The 16,579-nt window shown below is 38.0% G+C and overlaps 1 protein-coding gene across 2 annotated transcripts; it reads right to left on the bottom strand.

Annotated features, from left to right (window-relative positions):
* Positions 1 to 4,675: 4,675 nt before the first annotated feature.
* Positions 4,676 to 16,509, bottom strand: LOC110051206 (dynactin subunit 4-like). 2 transcript variants are annotated; one of them, XM_020757230.2, is made up of 16 exons: positions 15,648 to 16,509; positions 15,480 to 15,550; positions 14,685 to 14,872; positions 13,338 to 13,381; positions 13,018 to 13,119; positions 11,685 to 11,699; positions 10,534 to 10,607; positions 9,880 to 9,989; positions 9,283 to 9,337; positions 8,617 to 8,671; positions 8,096 to 8,169; positions 7,385 to 7,439; positions 6,839 to 7,213; positions 6,133 to 6,239; positions 5,940 to 6,018; positions 4,676 to 5,497 (listed from the first exon to the last, which is right to left on the bottom strand). In XM_020757230.2, the coding sequence occupies exons 1-16, from the start codon at positions 15,780 to 15,782 to the stop codon at positions 5,360 to 5,362; spliced, it is 1,677 nt and encodes a 558-aa protein (XP_020612889.1). In that variant the 5' UTR covers positions 15,783 to 16,509; the 3' UTR covers positions 4,676 to 5,359. The 2 variants fall into 2 exon arrangements, with proteins under 2 accessions (XP_020612889.1, XP_089126742.1); XM_089270616.1 differs by lacking the exon at positions 11,685 to 11,699.
* Positions 16,510 to 16,579: the final 70 nt, after the last annotated feature.

Below are 16,579 nucleotides of genomic sequence, written 5' to 3'. Positions count from 1 at the left end.
TATCTTAATGTATTGAGCATGCGTAAATGTGTTCCTGCCAAAGAAAAAGAAGAAACTTGGCCATTCTCGACCCAATGCAACCTGAACATACTGCAACACATACTGTTGCGTTGTCAGCCTTCTCCTCGTTCCATTGGCGGACAATTTTTAGCAAAATTAAAGTCCTTCGTCGCTCAGTACTTTCGTCCACCATATTGAATACTCTACGTTTAAAACATTTTCCGCTGGCCGACATACCCGACGGTATAAATTCTGAATTAAGTGCGACACAAGTGTGACGTATGAATCCACAGTCGCATTTCTGCCGCACTTAGGCCCGGTTCATACGTCGCATTTCTACCGTGTCGAATTCAATTCAACGAATTAAATTCGACAGAAATTCGACGTCTGAATCGGCTGCCGCATTTCTGCCGCACGTTCGACTGGTCTTGTCGCATTATCCGACAGAAATGCGACACCGATTCAGACGTCGAATTTCTGCCGTGTCGAATCTAATGCATACATTATCTTAATGTATTGAGCATGCGTAAATGTGTTCCCGCCAAAGAAAAAGAGGAAACTTGGCCATTCTCGACCCAATGCAACCTGAACATATTGCAACACATACTGCTGCGTTGTCAGCCTTCTCCTTTTCGTTCCATTGGCGGACAATTTTTAGCAAAATTAAAGTCCTTCGTCGCTCAGTACTTTCGTCCGCCATATTGAATACACTACGTTTAAAACATTTTCCGCTGGCCGACATACCCGACAGTATAAATTCTGAATTAAGTGCGACACAAGTGCGACGTATGAATCTACAGTCGCATTTCTGCCGCACTTAATTGAATTGAATTCGACACGGCAGAAATGCGACGTATGAACCGGGCCTTAGCCGTCGTTGGTTCACGTTCTCCAGACAACGCAGAATTTGGTCATTACACGTTGTTGTCTTGCAAAGGACGGCAAAGAAATGTACCAAGAATTATAACGCACGTGCACAGCCATTGTACTGCTGATTAATTCTTTTGTTCAGTGATGTTCCCGCTGCCGTTGCCGTCGAGGTTTCGTAAAATTCCCTATTACTTCTCAGTTGTTCCAGTTCTCCGCCTATTCTTCGGCGCATGAGGTTGTCTTACGACACAGAATGGAAAAAAAAATTGATTGACTCAGAGTACCTTCACTTTGAAAATGATTCTGAAGCTTTTGTTGATAAATCTGTCCCACGACAGCAGTTTTGGGAAATAGGGAGTTTAGGAAAACCACAACGGCAACGGCAACGAAAACGTCGCTAAACAAAAAGTTTAATGAGCAGGACAATGGCTGTGCAGGTGGGTTACAATGGCCGTTTTTATACTAGAGGACGCATTATCCGTCCAGAAGGATTATGCGTCCTCGCCGTTTTTATACTAAACACGCGTTATCCGTCTGGACGAACTTGGGCAAAGACTTGTAGTTCGTCTGGTTATTCGTCTCTAGTATAAAGACGGGCACAAGAAGTATTATGCGTCTAGACGAACTCTCTCTCCTAGTGCGTCGTTTAAGACAAATTTCTAAGTATAGTTCGTCTAGACGCATAATACGTCTTGTGCCCGTGTTTATACTAGAGACGCATAACCAGACAAACCACAAATGTTTGCCCAAGTTCGTCCAGGCGGATAATGCATCTTTAGTATAAAAACGGGCGAGGACGCATTATGCTTCTGGACGGATAATGCGTCCTCTAGTATAAAAACGGCCAATTCCTTGCCGACAGATTTCTTTGCCGTTTTTTATAACTGAAACAACAGCGCGAAGCGACCAAATTCTGCGTTGCCTGGAGAACGTGAACCACGACGGATGATTCAGTTTTGAAATTTCTGTTTCGAATTTAACGCCGTGTTCCATATTCATTTTCGAGATAGTTGACAAAGAGAAACAAACTACGTGACTTTAGAGTATCGCGAGATTCGTAGGTAAAATATAGGTTCGTTTTTTAATGGACGTTGTCCTCGGCATCGTCGTCCTGGGTTCCTAAACTCCCTAATATAGAATGAGCACGTACGCTAAAAATATGTGAGAAATCTGAGGGCAATGGTAATTTGTATGATAGTGTAGTTTGATTTTTATCTGTGGTCTATGCGGGAAAATAATGAGATGTCCAAAAGCTAAAACAAAACAACAGCCTGGCTCTACTGAGATTAAAAAAAAAAAAAAATAGACCAGTGGGGTATTTAATCACAATAACTTGTTTTTTGACCGAAAGGACGACTTATTGTTACTGCTTTATTTGTGGAAAGAGCGAGAGATATTTCGAAACCACTGCGCTTTCTTATCAAAAATGTATCAGGAAAAATGCCGTAAAAAATAGCAGCTAGCAGCCGGGAAGACCGCAAAATTTCCGAGTCTAACTTTTTGAATAAAGAAACCAGTTAGTTCAAAGTTCGTTATCACATCGTAGGGTTTGTTTATCGAAAAAGAAAAAAATTTACACCTCGAATGCAATCACCATTTATACGGCATAGCACGTACCGTATAAAATGATCATGCAACGTTGCACCTTCACAAAAGTAGTAGCATGATTACGCAAAGCATCGTTTGGTCTAAAAAAAGATAAACGAAAAGTAAATAAACAACTTGAAACCATCGCTAATGTTCAAATCGACAAAAATGACAGTCGTAATGCGTTTTCTAATAAAACTACACCAACTCTGAAACTTGACAACTCTGATTTGGACGCCATTAACTGTTTACCTAAACAGCAATTATTCAAACAAGTAAAGGCGATACCTGAATAATAAATCAAGCGCTTTTGTGTCCACGACGAAGAGAAACGAAACTAACTCATATTGATGAAATATTTTTCCTGGAGCAATGTAAATCTCACCTAACGTGCCTCCCTCATCGCTTCCTTGAGTGGGCAGGGTTGCCATCGCCTTGCAATAAGATCATTGACTGCGGGATAGTCGGGAAGCTATAAACTTCTGTTTCCCGGGGAATTGTTCTCTTAGGGAAAATGCTGCAGATTCATTCAAAAACCGCATTCTTTTCTACTTTAGTCAGCCGGGAAAATATATGGCAGTCTCCACCGCGTATATGCCTCTGTTTTAGTTTTGTTTTCAGCCTATTTCATTCACTGAAAAATGATTGTGATGCTGGACTGCTTCCGTGGGACATCGTCAATACACTCAGGCAAGATTTGCCCAACTCTTACAAGATTCAGTCACTTTGTACACAAATATCAACCTTTAAATTGATCCAAATTACTACAAATAATATCAATAGTTTCAGGTTGCAGTAATAAATTTCAATCTTTTGAATTAACACCAAAAGACTTCGTCTTGGTCCGGCAGACTTTATACTGTAACGAACTTTTGAAGTTTAACTCCATCTTTGTTAAAAGTTTGGAATCTTTTTTATTTTAAAAAGTAAATTTAAAACATAAATTTTTCCTGAAAAACGCTATTATATTTGATTTATTCTGACTTAAATTTTCAAAATCGTGTATTTGCTATCTTTATTAGCAACGTTGAAACTAATAAAATTTCCGTATTTTCTCAGGGGCGAAGCAGTAGCCCAGGGGCAGCACCGGTTATCGCTAGAGGTTTATAGTTAGATGGGTTACTGACGCTGCATATGTCATCTCCTCTCGAGTGAAGAGTAAAGAGTAAAGAGTAAAAATTTACTTATATAAGTTAAATTGCAGCGTCAGTGATCTGTAAAACAACGTTATCGACAAATCCCTGATTGAAATGGTAATTCCTCGCTCGATATTCCATTTTAATATAAAGTTATAAGTGAGTACTCATTAGCTAGTATTCTTAACACCGAAAGTATATATTTAGGGTGTGCCATAACAGGTACCTTCAGATGCTACTTCAGTATTCCCTGCTGATAATTTAAAATACAACTTTTAGAATTCCAATTGATTGCATGCTGACTCACCTGCTTTGAAAGAGCCATGCTAGCCTACATAAGCGTTTTTTAAAATAATAGAAGTCTCACTTTGAGATGTCGTAGTTCACCCTGTAACTGACTCACTCAAATGATTGTATTTTCGCGGGGGAAGAAATTCTAAACCCCATCCGAGCCAAGAAAACAAAGCATGATTGACAGATGAAAACCAGTTGGACGGGGATGACATAATCATGCGTCCTCCAATCAGCAGCGTCAATTATACAATTTTCAGACCTCAATCCACACAAATAAGTGATTGTGTTACATAAGATAACGACATGACGTTGCGAATTCACGTGTTCCGCCTGCATGTTCACGTGTTTTTATCTGGGGCCCTAAAGGAGTTTAGTCACGGCATTTTGAGTTATTTTGGTCACGTACAAAATTACCTTTAAATTGAAGGAAACCTGAAAATAGTCAGTTACTAAGATAGAAAAAACACCAAAGGGATAATAGTAAACCATAAAGGAACAAATTGGTCGAGGATATAGAAGATTAACACGGATTGCAAACGATGAACTTGAAAACTTTAGGCTAACTTTTTAACATGCGCAAACCGTGACGTAACTCCTTTAACTCGGAAGGAAGACACGTCTTAGTATGCAGCGGGAATCTTCTCATAAATACTGATTCAGGAAATCCAAACCTACTTGTCCGCATATGAATAATTTACCTAAGCCTACCTTGGCCTTACCTGGGCCAAAACGGTCGGTCCCTTTATGACCTCTCTATAACTACTTTGGCGCCAGAACAAAGCACTGTGTGACGAGAGAAGTTTGTTTATTCAGGTAAAGAAGAGAGTTATTCTACACCAAATAATAACTTCCTGTTTCATTTCCCGTAAGTATTACCTTTTCCTGTTACTTTGTTTAAACATATTACTTCAAGGATTCATTAAATATTTCAAAACTATTTTACAGTAGACCCGTCTTCTGCGTTTACTTTGAAACATCGCATGCAGCGAGGCCGAGTGGTTAGGGCGCCGTACTTGAAATCCGGAAGTCACGGGCTCAAGTCCCGCTCTGACCTCTAAGCTGGAGTTGTTTCTTGGTAGACCCAGTTCAACTCCTCAGTCATGCTTGTAAATAGCCAACTGACGTGCCTCCCGCCATTAAGTTGATATATTTGTTTCTTTCCGTTTAAGTCGCATGCCTGTGAACTAGCTAGGCGTAGCTAAGCGCATTGACCACTATAAACAACAACATTTTGAACATCGTTTTTCCAACATTGACGGTCATAATTATCCTCTCGGTCCCACGCCTCTACAGATGACATTTCATCTGGCGATTCGAATAACCGGAGCCTTTTCAAACGCTCAGACCACGAAACTGAAAACAGCCTCATTAGCAAAGTTCCCGACTGCAGAATGTTTTCCGACTACACAATATCTCCCTTTTCATGTCCTCTACTGTTTGATTCCCTCTGTATATGCCTCTGTAAATAATAATTAAGACTCCGGGGCCACAGGTCCAAGGTTTATATGCAGTTTGTGTTTCAGTGTTACGAGTTGTTCCTCTGACTCCTGGCCGCCTCGCACCAAAGCTGTAGCTATATGCTTGTAATCGTACTGCATAACCACCGAGAACTGAAAAGAAAACAACAAAAAACAGGGTCAAGAATTTACTAAACTTAGGGTATTGCACCGAGCTTCACAACCCCGCTTCCGCAGAGGCGGAATTAAAAAAAAGCACATTTCTAAGTAAGGTTTCAAGGCTTAAAGTTGACGCTTTCATTTCGTTAGGGGCCTACAACTTCCAATAAATCTTTAAATCACAGAAGCAGACACTCACAGCACAAAGGAACAGAAAGAGGTTACGATTTGTTACCATGTAATACAATCATTTCTTTGTAGATTCAAAAACGTAAGTGGCTAACACCCCCCCCCCCCCCCCCCCCCGCCCGGATTCTCTCTTATGATCTTATCCATCGAAAGGATCCGTACATGAACTAGGGCAGCAATGGCCTAGTGCGTATTCTCTAATTAGTACAGCAATCTCAAGGCAATCTCAAAATGTAATGTCACACACCTTCACATCACCTAATGTTTTTTTGGGCACCACTTTCACAAGAAACCACAACTTGTTTGCTTGCCGATTGACAACAACTCTGTTGAAAGACAAAATCAGCCAACAATTCAGTCAGCCTATAAGGATAAGTAACAAGAAATTCAAAGCGAGTTTAAAAAATTCGATTTTTGTTAGCTTATGCTTAATCTCCAACCTTGGATCATCATTAAACATCTCGGCAGTAGTAGCGGAGTCCATTTCATCAAATTCAGCCGCCTCGTCACGTGCTCCCAACATGAGAGGGAAGGTGGGGAGAATGACCTAACAAAATAACAAACAAACAAATGAAAAAAGAAAAAATCAAATATACTGTAGATCGCCAGATCGCACATTACTTGCAAAAAATTTCAGACTTAAAAATTTCGGTCGCTCAATTTTCGGACACCTTTTATCTTATTCCGGACAAATTTCGGACAAAAATTTCGGACACATTTTGGAAACCTCCTAAAAGTAAATTTGCGCCGACAAATAACGAATCAGACTGAAACAACATCAGTGAAAATGATAGTTTCGTTTTGCAGATTGACAGACCGAGAAAATAGCAAATTCTATCAAGCCGATACATGTCTCAAACAGTGTCTCAAATAGAGTTCTCTCCATAAAGTAAACTAAGAGTTTTGGAGCTTCTTAACGATTTTACACTGTACTGTAAATATTTCGGACGGTTTTATTTTCGGACGCTTCTTGTGTCCGAAATTAAAATCGTCCGAATTTTTTCAAGTAATGTAGTCTAGTGACGCAGATTTCAAGAGCAGTGCTCTAAATCATTTGGCCACACTGCCTCCCAGAACATCTTCTTTCTAAGCAAACAATTCCCTATAAAGGCTCCGTTGTACATGAGTGTACAGCGAGTATATTACCTCAGCTGTAGGCACAAACGATCTGCTCTCACAGCTGTTATCAATGCTGCGACCAGGCTTCTTACTCGCAGCCACTCCAACATGGCCGTCCTTCTTGCTGTCTTTCTCAGCAGCTTTTTCTTGTTCTGCATCACTCTTCTCTTTTGTTTTCTGTTCATCGTTCTTCTCGTCCTTGTCTTTTTCGTTTTCGTTTTTCCTTTGTTCTTCTTTCTCACTTTTCTCATCGCACTTGTCAGCATTTTGATCTGGCTTGATCTCCTTGTCCTGTGCATCACTTTCCTTCGAGCCATCTTTCTGATCTTGTTCAACTTTCAACAAAGTGACTTTTAATAAATGTTCCACAGGATTTGTCAGAGAAAGGGTCACCTGAGCTTCCTGCAACCACAAAATAGCACAACAATTATACACACTGAATTCTTCTTCGATAAGAAAATTCGCAAAAATATAATTCAACGTTTACGTAATTAACAAAGACTGACAAAATAATCAAAAACATTTCACAAGAATTTTAAGATGGTTCAAACAATTCAAAAACAGATTACTCACCTTTCCAAACCTCAGGACAGGAACATTTGAAATTCTCAACATAGGTACATAATACCTGACACAAGAAAACCACAAGAAATAGAGTTAATCATAAAAATAGTTTCAGTGGCTGCAACGTTACACCTTTCCAGTAAAAACGTGATTATTATAACCTGCCATAGGTCCGCAATGCGTAAAATGAAATAGAGCCAAAAATAGCCAAGGATTACAAATTTTTCTTTCCCTTTGAAGACCCTTTGACACCTTCTCCACAAAGTTTGCAGTCATTTTTGAAAATGTGAGGTCATGGAAGGTGGATACTTCATGCCACCATTCGATGAAGTGTGTGTGCGAAGGAGAACCGCTGACTAAAATGACTTTACATTCAAACATGGTGGCTGATAATATGAACAGTGCTGAATGTGGTACACAAACAGCTATGGACAAACTTCATTTAACAAAGAAATGTTACAAGACTGTCAGTAACTTTGATTTTGTATTGTTTCATTAGTAATCCAACAATTTTTGACTGGCAGAAAACAAAATTCTGATGGACATTTCTGGACTCTACGTTGGAGTCGAAGTGACTCAGTGTAGATAAATATTTGGCGCATTTGTGCCCTCAGCGCTTCCTGTGTCTCCAGACTGACAAAACATTTTTTTAAACAAATGGTTGCTAAAATATATCTGGTTCAGGGACAAGTTAGAATAACACAGAATCAATTTACTTACACTGCTCCTAGTTGAATCTTGAACTTAATTGATGATGGGTTGAACTCTGGTTTACTGAGATTGTGTTCACATTGCTGTTTAGAGAAGAAAGAATAAACCTACATTAAGCAATCGCAGCTTAGATTGAAAACACTAGTCATCTAGTATATATTACAAAATTCAGTATAGAAGGTAAAGGTTTAAGTTTGTAAATGAACCAAGTGGCCCATCAGGCAGGTGCTTATCCCAGTTTCAGTAGCGGAAAGCAACTAAGAGTATTTCTGCTCCCCCCTGGATGGGATGCTAGTCCATCACAGGGTTGCTCCCCAGCATTAAGTTTGCCAGAACCCATTTATAGACCAGTGTGAAGGGGGCAACTGTGAGTGTGTAGTGTCTTGCACAAGAACACAATGCAATGTCCTCAGCCAGGGCTTGAACCCGGACCACTTGATCCAGAAGCAAACACACCAACCACTAGGCCACTGCAACTCCACAAAAAATATGGAATTTAGATAATAATTTTCAATAATATATTGTCTTACCCTACAGCGTTGTGACCTCTTTGCCAGGAGATGCTTGTGTCTTGGGTGAAGATCACTGTATGTGTTATTAAAAAGAATCACAATTTATATAGCATGTATTGTCAGACGAGGGATGTACAGGGGGGTCTCTGGGAATGCTCACGAATGGATTAGACTTCTACATTGTCATGAGAGCTATGCTGGCAGGGTCTTAAGCTACAGGCAGATTCAACCAAACCAGACAGATCTGGGGGGAGAAACCCTACAAAAGACATCTCCTGGCCCACCAGGTTAGCATTTGAACATGGGGCTAACTATCAGGCACCATTTTAAAAACCTTTGCTACAGAAACTGTTGACTCATCCTTGCACTGGAGGTTAAGAAGATAAGTGAGTGCGAGAAATGTTAGATTGGCATGACATACAAATCTTAAACATGGCACACAACACTAATTTAATTACTTGCCAACAATAGAGCGGTTTTCAATTGAGTGGCGAAAGTAATCAGACAATTACTACTTTCCTTTTGGTTTTGGTTTTACTACGGTTTGAGATTGGCTGAGTCGTCTAATTGGCAAGTACCGGTAATTGGTTTGGTTTTGGTTTTACAACACTCAATTGAAAACCACTCCAAGAGAAATTTCAAACACATCATTTTCAATCAATACAAAGCATTCTCCACTCTTACCTGATAGCTCCTGGCTGGAAGTCAGGCTGGCATAATCTTTGTGGCAGTTGTGGAACTAAGAGAACACAATATGGTAATTTAAGAGTAACAAGATTTCCGTCATCAGATATGAAACAACCACATTGTTAAGAATTTGTGTGTCAATATCATTGTATGATAGGTGCTCAGAATGCCGCCATGTGTTTATAGCAGTGCATGTTAAGAGCTACTTCATGGTTTGTGCATCTTGAACAGTTTCACCTAAATTTTTCAAGTTCATTGTTTATAATCCATGCTAATCTTCTCCACCCTCAAACCTCTTCGTTCCTTTTATTTTTATCTCTTTGGTGTTTTTCTATATTAGTAAACTAATATTTCTGGTTTTTTTGCACGTAGTCAAAGTACTGTGACTGGGCTCCTTTAACTTGACATAACTGATTCTCAGTTACATCCATTGCTCTTATTATATTCCACTGTGATAAAGGGAAGCATTTTTGAAACAGATCAAATAAATTTGGATTTTAGGTGTATAGAGTCTCAACAAAAGATTGTCAAACCTCAAACACAGAGATCATGGCACTAAGAAAAAAATATTGATTGATCACTGCTGGCATCTACCTTTTTCAAGAATCAAAGGCTTGTTGTAAAATTCTTCAGGCAGTGTTTCCACCTCCTCGACAGCTTCACTGGGATTCTTTAAACTGAAAACTTCATCAACCATCTCTTTACTGTAAATGAAATAAAAAAAACTTTTTATATGATGTTCTTGATTTGCAGCTGGATACCAAACAGTTTGTAACATGACTGTTTATTTTCATTACAAAACACACAATAGAGGAAACATTAAGAAAATATGCACAGTGTTACAACAAATGGACATTGATGAGTTGCCAAATATTAGACGAATTTGACATTAAAGGGAAAAGTCTGACAAATTGATTCAATTTCACCCTCTTTTAAAAGCAAAAAACAAATGAACAAACAAAACAAACGATGTAATACATGTAGTTCATTGCTTCACCCTAAAGATGGCTAAACACACATTGGCAACATTACAATGTTTTCCTAGGTTTGCACTCTTAGAAACCAAAGAGGGAGCTCAATATTAAAAAATGCTGCTCAAGTTTGGAACACGATATGATGTCATTTCATGTATAAGGCTCCTGCTTATAGCATAATTTGTCAATACTGTTTATTAAAAAATGAAATCTACACAATCACAGGATACCACTAAAATGCATTATTAGAAATACATTATGGCAAAATGCATACCCTTTTGTATAATTAGCTGTTAAGTAGGAAAGACTGCTCTTGCGTCTTGTTAGTGATGACAAACCAAACTTGTCCTGAAAAACATCATCTCAAAAGAATGTTAACAAGGATGAAACAACAATTAGAGTGGGTGTGTGCCCAGGCTGGTTATCATCATATTTTGTGACATGACATCAAGAAATCAAAATTGTAATTTGAAGCTTTGAATGTTGATGAATGGTATTTCTTTACTTTCATTACTTTTGGCATTTTTGTTGCTACTGTCAAGAGAGTAATAAACATGATATTTGAAGCAAGTCTTTTAGCAAGCTTTCGTATTGGGTTCCGTTTAATGTTACCATTCCTGGCATGCGACGAGAAGTCATATACAAGATTAAAAGACCTCCTGGACAGAGTATTTTTAGATGGTAAAGTTCGCCATGGCTGAGACACTGCCCTTTTGAAGTGAGTGATTAGAATAAAGCAATTATTGGAGAAAGCTAGTAGATGATTTGGATCATGTGTACTGAAGGCATCCGCAGTCGAGTGTCAATCGATACTCCCAATCTATACCCTAGATTGACCTCTCAATCAAGACTTGATTGACATCCCAAGCGATACTCCGTCAAGACTCTATCGACACTTGATCAATAATTGGCCAAGGGTCGAGCGACTCATATGAATCAGTCAAAAATTAGTGGAGTCGCGACCAACTGTCAACCAAGATCTATGTTGATAGAGTGTCCATTGGATGTCAGTTGAGGTGTCGATGGAGTGTTGATTGAGGGTCGATCTAGGGTACTGATTGAGGGTATCGATTGAAACTCAATCATGGATGCCTTTAGTACACGATGCAATAATTTTAAAAAAATTATCCACTCTTAGACAAAAATACAACTGGTCATACAAATGCAAGTAATCTGTAAAAAGAAGCCAATGATAATACTTTTATACTGTCTAAGTACTGCACTGTATACAACGTGAATCTATATTTTAGAACATATTCAGTTATTTAGAATTTACAGCGAGAAAGAGAAGTACACTTGTCTATAGCATGCTTCTCGTTATTAAGAAACGTAAATGGTCACTTTGAACATCAATTTAATTTAAACCTGACATTAGCAGTTAATAAAATTACATTGACATTAAGCTCAAGTTATTATATATCTTACCTTTCTTGGAGTGAACTGTGTCCAGTTTTGTAAAAACGTTGCAGCATTCAGGATTAGACAATGAAAGGATTAATGAACTTCGTAGCTTTATTATTACAGACTATTAAAATATTATTACCAATAAATTATTACCAGTAACAACCGTGGAACTGAGTACAAGTGACTTCTTTATTTATAGGAAAATAGTTTTAAAAAACCCTTAATTTTTGAGTCAAAATTTTTTAAAAAGTAATAATCTCCTTGCCAGATGTTTACAACTTATACAATGATCACATTCTATCTCTAGCTGTGTATCTTTATTTATTTCTTCATAAGCAGACAAGACAAATAAGACACTAAATTGTGATACTAATTGTATTATTCATTGTAAGTAATAATCAATAATATTATGTACTTGTCTAGTTTATTAGACATAGGCTATTCACGAGGATTTTTAAATGCTTAGTAGTCATTTTAAATAAACTGTTGATTACACACAACTCTATTTTCCATGTTTAGCACTTAGTATTTAATACTTGTTTAGCTTTTACTGACAGATACAGTCAAACCTGTATTAAGCGGATCCCATATTAAGTGAACACCCTCTATTACGTGGACAGTAGTGCAAGTCCCATTTTTCTTTTCCCACATTCACTGTAAAAAATACCTGTATTCAACAGACACCTCTATTAAGCAGATGCGGACACTTTAAACTTGACTTTCATGGACATTTCTATTATTAGAAACCTGTATCAAACAGACACTGCTAAAAGGATGCATGATTTTTTTGTCCACATTTTAGTAGATCGGTCATTCAAGTTTGCCAACAAACTGAGCTGTCACAGAAATGCAATATTTTGTTATTCTGTTTTGTTTTTACAGAACTTTTGTTCTTGTTTGATTTTGCAAACCTTCACATGATTCGATCAATATAGATACTGTTACTGTATACTTAAATCGTGTTATCTCATATACTCGTCACTGTTTATGGAAATACGGTATTTCAGAGTTCTCGACCGTGCATGAGAATACTATTTGACCCTTTCAAGGTCTTTTAATACTGGCAAATATTAATATGAACCTTTTAAGATGAATTCTGAGGGAACCTGTTTTGACAGAAACCCTGTATTAAGCAGACACTAGCACAGGTCCAGAGGGTGTCTGCCTAATACAGGTTTGACTGTAATCAGATCATACATTCAGTCATTGATAAAATTAGTTTTAAAACAGTCACGTCTTCACCATCATTTAACATTTAACTTTACAACAGACTTACCATTAGCTTTACAGTAATACATGCATTATTTGTGTATACTACTGCAATATTTTTGTCCTATGCAACTTAGATACTCACCGATAAATGCATATAGTTTCGTCGTTTGGTCAATTTCTTTTTCTCCCTTTCAGCTTTCTCCTTTTGTGCAAGTTGCCTGTAGTATTCAACAAGGGAATTCACCTGCAGGGCAGGAAAAACATCACTCAGAGACAAGAAAGAACTGATTATAAACCTGGCTCGAGCACCTCTCAAAAAAATACCTTGACGAGATCGCAGAAACCAAATACATGTAAAGATTTCATAGAACAACAGAGATGCCAATCTAAAAAAGTTGAAATCTGGGAGATCACCAATTTCACAAATGTGAAGTAATAAAATAATTAATCATCAATCAGTACCCTTCTTGCTGCTGGACTCTCTTGCTCTTGCCAAGCACCACTTGCTAAAAAACAAACATTGATTTAGGTGAGGATCAGGGACAGAAAAGCTGTCTGTTTTCCTTCCCTCATTAGTGTAAAGGCAGATACTTGTAACAACTTTAAGGATAATTTATTACACTACAAATTAAACATTGCAATAAAATTAGAAAATTTTTTTGATGAAAAAATTTTCAACTTTGCTCAACAAACTGAACAAAAAAAGGGTATGAACCCATTTTAGTTCACTTCGTCTTAATAATGGCGTTAAGCAAACACTGAAACTTCATCGCTACTGCTATCCAAAATGATTGTATTTTTTTTCAATTTTACTGAAATGGTCTATAGCAAAATTGTTAAGCAAATCTTTTTCTCTACTGAGTTAAGGATGGATGGAAATTCAAATTTGTGTGTCGGAAGCTCTTACTAAAGTGAAGTAGTGTAATCATTTAAAAGAGATATTTTTTATGATATTTAAAATTATATATTAAATCAAAGGAATACCCAAAACAGTAGAATTTGGGAGGTTGATGAACTCGAAAAATTTTGAAATTTTGAAATTTTGGAAATCATAACAAGGACTATTAAAAATAATATACTCTACTGTATACCATGCCACAGAAAATACAGCCAATCAGAATTCAGGAAAGCTGTTATATAAGCATGGTATTGCATCCTACCTTACCATCACTTGCCACACGTGTGTCGTATTAATTGATTGCGTTGGCCACTGTATTTTCTATGGCATGGTATAAAATAGTTATGCAATGCAATCTGTCACTTGTATTTTCCCCATATACACCAGGGTTGTTGCCAAGTGCCAGCTGCCGGTGAAATTCGCCGGCTGAATTTTTGCAGGCGATCACTTGGTAAAGGACAACTACACTTTTAAGGTTACGCACGTACAATCATTTGATATCTGAACAATATCGAACCTTCCAAATCAACTAAATGAAAAGTTTGGAATAAATTCCTGACTATCTTTAGTATTGATGCCATTATAACGAGTACAGTAATTTAAATAAAATCTTGTTTTGAGCTTTTGTTTAGCATGTTCTCAGTGTACTGTGTCTGCCATCTTATAAATGCAAAGCTTGGTAGCCCCGCATTCAAGGTGTTGCAAAAGATTGGGGGTGAAATTTTTGTTCCAGGTCTCTTGCAAAAAATGGTGACCGGCTCAATGGAAATCTTAGCTGGGAGACTATTTTCTTAGCTACAACACTGATACACACAAGCCTTTTGTGGGATATTCCACGGCATACCACTCAAAAGTGTTGCATAACCAGTATATAGTTACCTGAAAACATGAAAGAAAAAACTTTAACTCACCAACACTCTTGTCTTCAATGCCAATATCTCTTGAAGACCAGCGACAGAAGCCACAGGCTAGGTAATATACTTTCTTAGCTTGCGTTGCTTTGCTGTCATCTCCACCCTTGTCTGACTGAATGGCTACTGCTGTTGCTCTTGTTGAAAGTGTGTTACCACAACTTGGGCAATCAAAGCAGTTGGCACACCTTTTTAATATAATTATGCAAAACATATGCTATATTATCATTCTTTTTGATTCACAAGAACAAAATTCTCAATATTCATCTTTTAAACCTTACCAAGTGATCAATATCTTGGATCACTGTATTATAATTTTACTGCCTCAGCAGTGTTTTAGCCATCTGACAAACACGATACAGATTATATCAGGGTCGTTGCAAAGTTTTCAAGTAGGCAGCTTTATTTTTTGGAGTAAGCAGCTGATTTTGAATTCTTTTCTAAAGAATTAGAATAAGTCAATGGTAATTTTCGTTGGCAGCCAGCTTCTTTTCAGCTGAATTTTTCCACCAAGCAATTTTTCGCCATTTCAGCGGCATTGCACTTGATGCTATCAAAATCAGTTCAAGTTCATACTGAACTGTTTTACTCATCCACTGACAATACCAAAGGCCTCTTTTCAAGAGGTCAACATTTAATCTCTCATATAGTCCCTTGTTCTATTCTGCCACTAAGTCAAGAAACGACAACACAAAAAAATGAAAAGGGGGTTTGCATTGTGATAATTCGCTTTATTAAGTCTTTTTTTACTTTATGCTTGAGGAATTGGACCTATATTTTAAACGTAGGATTTACCTGTTTTTCTTAACCTTAGCTTCTGCTGAGGGCATATTTTCCAGACAGTTAGGGCAGTAGTAAGAATCGACCTTACAAAAGATAAATTAAACACAAAATCAATTCAACATCAACATCATAATCGTCAAACATCAAATATTGAATTTTTCCTTCATCTCAAGGAACTACCTCATGAGAGACACACAGAGGACATCTCAGCTTAATGCAGTGTCGACAAAAGTACAAACGAGCCGCTGGAGATAACGCAGAACAAGAACAAGTCAGCAAAACACGAATTCCATCGCCTTCGATGGTTGACGCCATGTTGGATTTCTCCCAGCCCTCGACTCGTACTGAGTTATGGGTATTGACCTTGCTGGGCAGTCGGAGGGTGGGGGCTACTGCACCGTGAAGCTATTTATTTTAACTTCCGGTCACCAAACTTCCTCTTCCTCCGAGATTGGAAAACCTCCGGCGATTTGTTAAACAAAATATGAGTAAACCGGGTTATTTCTCAATCTCAATCTGGTCCGAGTTGTTCGAAAGGTGGTAGCACCATTAGGCTATCCACCGGATAAATCACTATCCAGCAGATAGCGTGGTTTGTTTTGTCAACACATATCCACTGGATTGTGATTTCTGGTGGATACTGAGGTGCTGTTGTGCCGACATGTGACCAAAAGATGGGAGGCTCTGGGGACAATCTAGGGAAGAGAATAGAGTCTCTTTTGTTGTCACAAGCACATGTGCAAAGTAGTCACCATGTGGAAGAAACCTCAATCTGATGCCAAGCTTTCGTTGTTTGCTGGTTAACAACTATTCACTTAAGTGGAGGTGAACAGTGGATGTTCACCAAGCTGCAAAGCGGCAAAGTAAATATCTACCACTTTCACTGACACTGAGGTGTATCATTTTTTCAGTATATACCACACAAGTTGAATAATCAGCCTTGTTTATTGATAAAATTTGCTCCTTGGTAACTGAAGCGAAACGGGAAGCCATTTTGTTTTTCTCCATAATTTTGCTCAGAGGTGAATAGTACTTGCTATCCACCTTCAAGTAAGCCAATCAGAATGCGACAAAAGCACTAATCACTTGTGTGGTATATACTAATAATTTTT

This window comes from Orbicella faveolata, unplaced genomic scaffold (genome assembly GCF_042242905.1).
Source record: "Orbicella faveolata isolate gen_17 unplaced genomic scaffold, um_ofav_v1 contig_34, whole genome shotgun sequence".
Lineage (NCBI taxonomy): Eukaryota > Metazoa > Cnidaria > Anthozoa > Scleractinia > Merulinidae > Orbicella > Orbicella faveolata.
The sequence above is the reverse complement of the archived record's forward strand: the minus strand, read 5'-3'. Positions and strand labels throughout refer to the sequence as shown.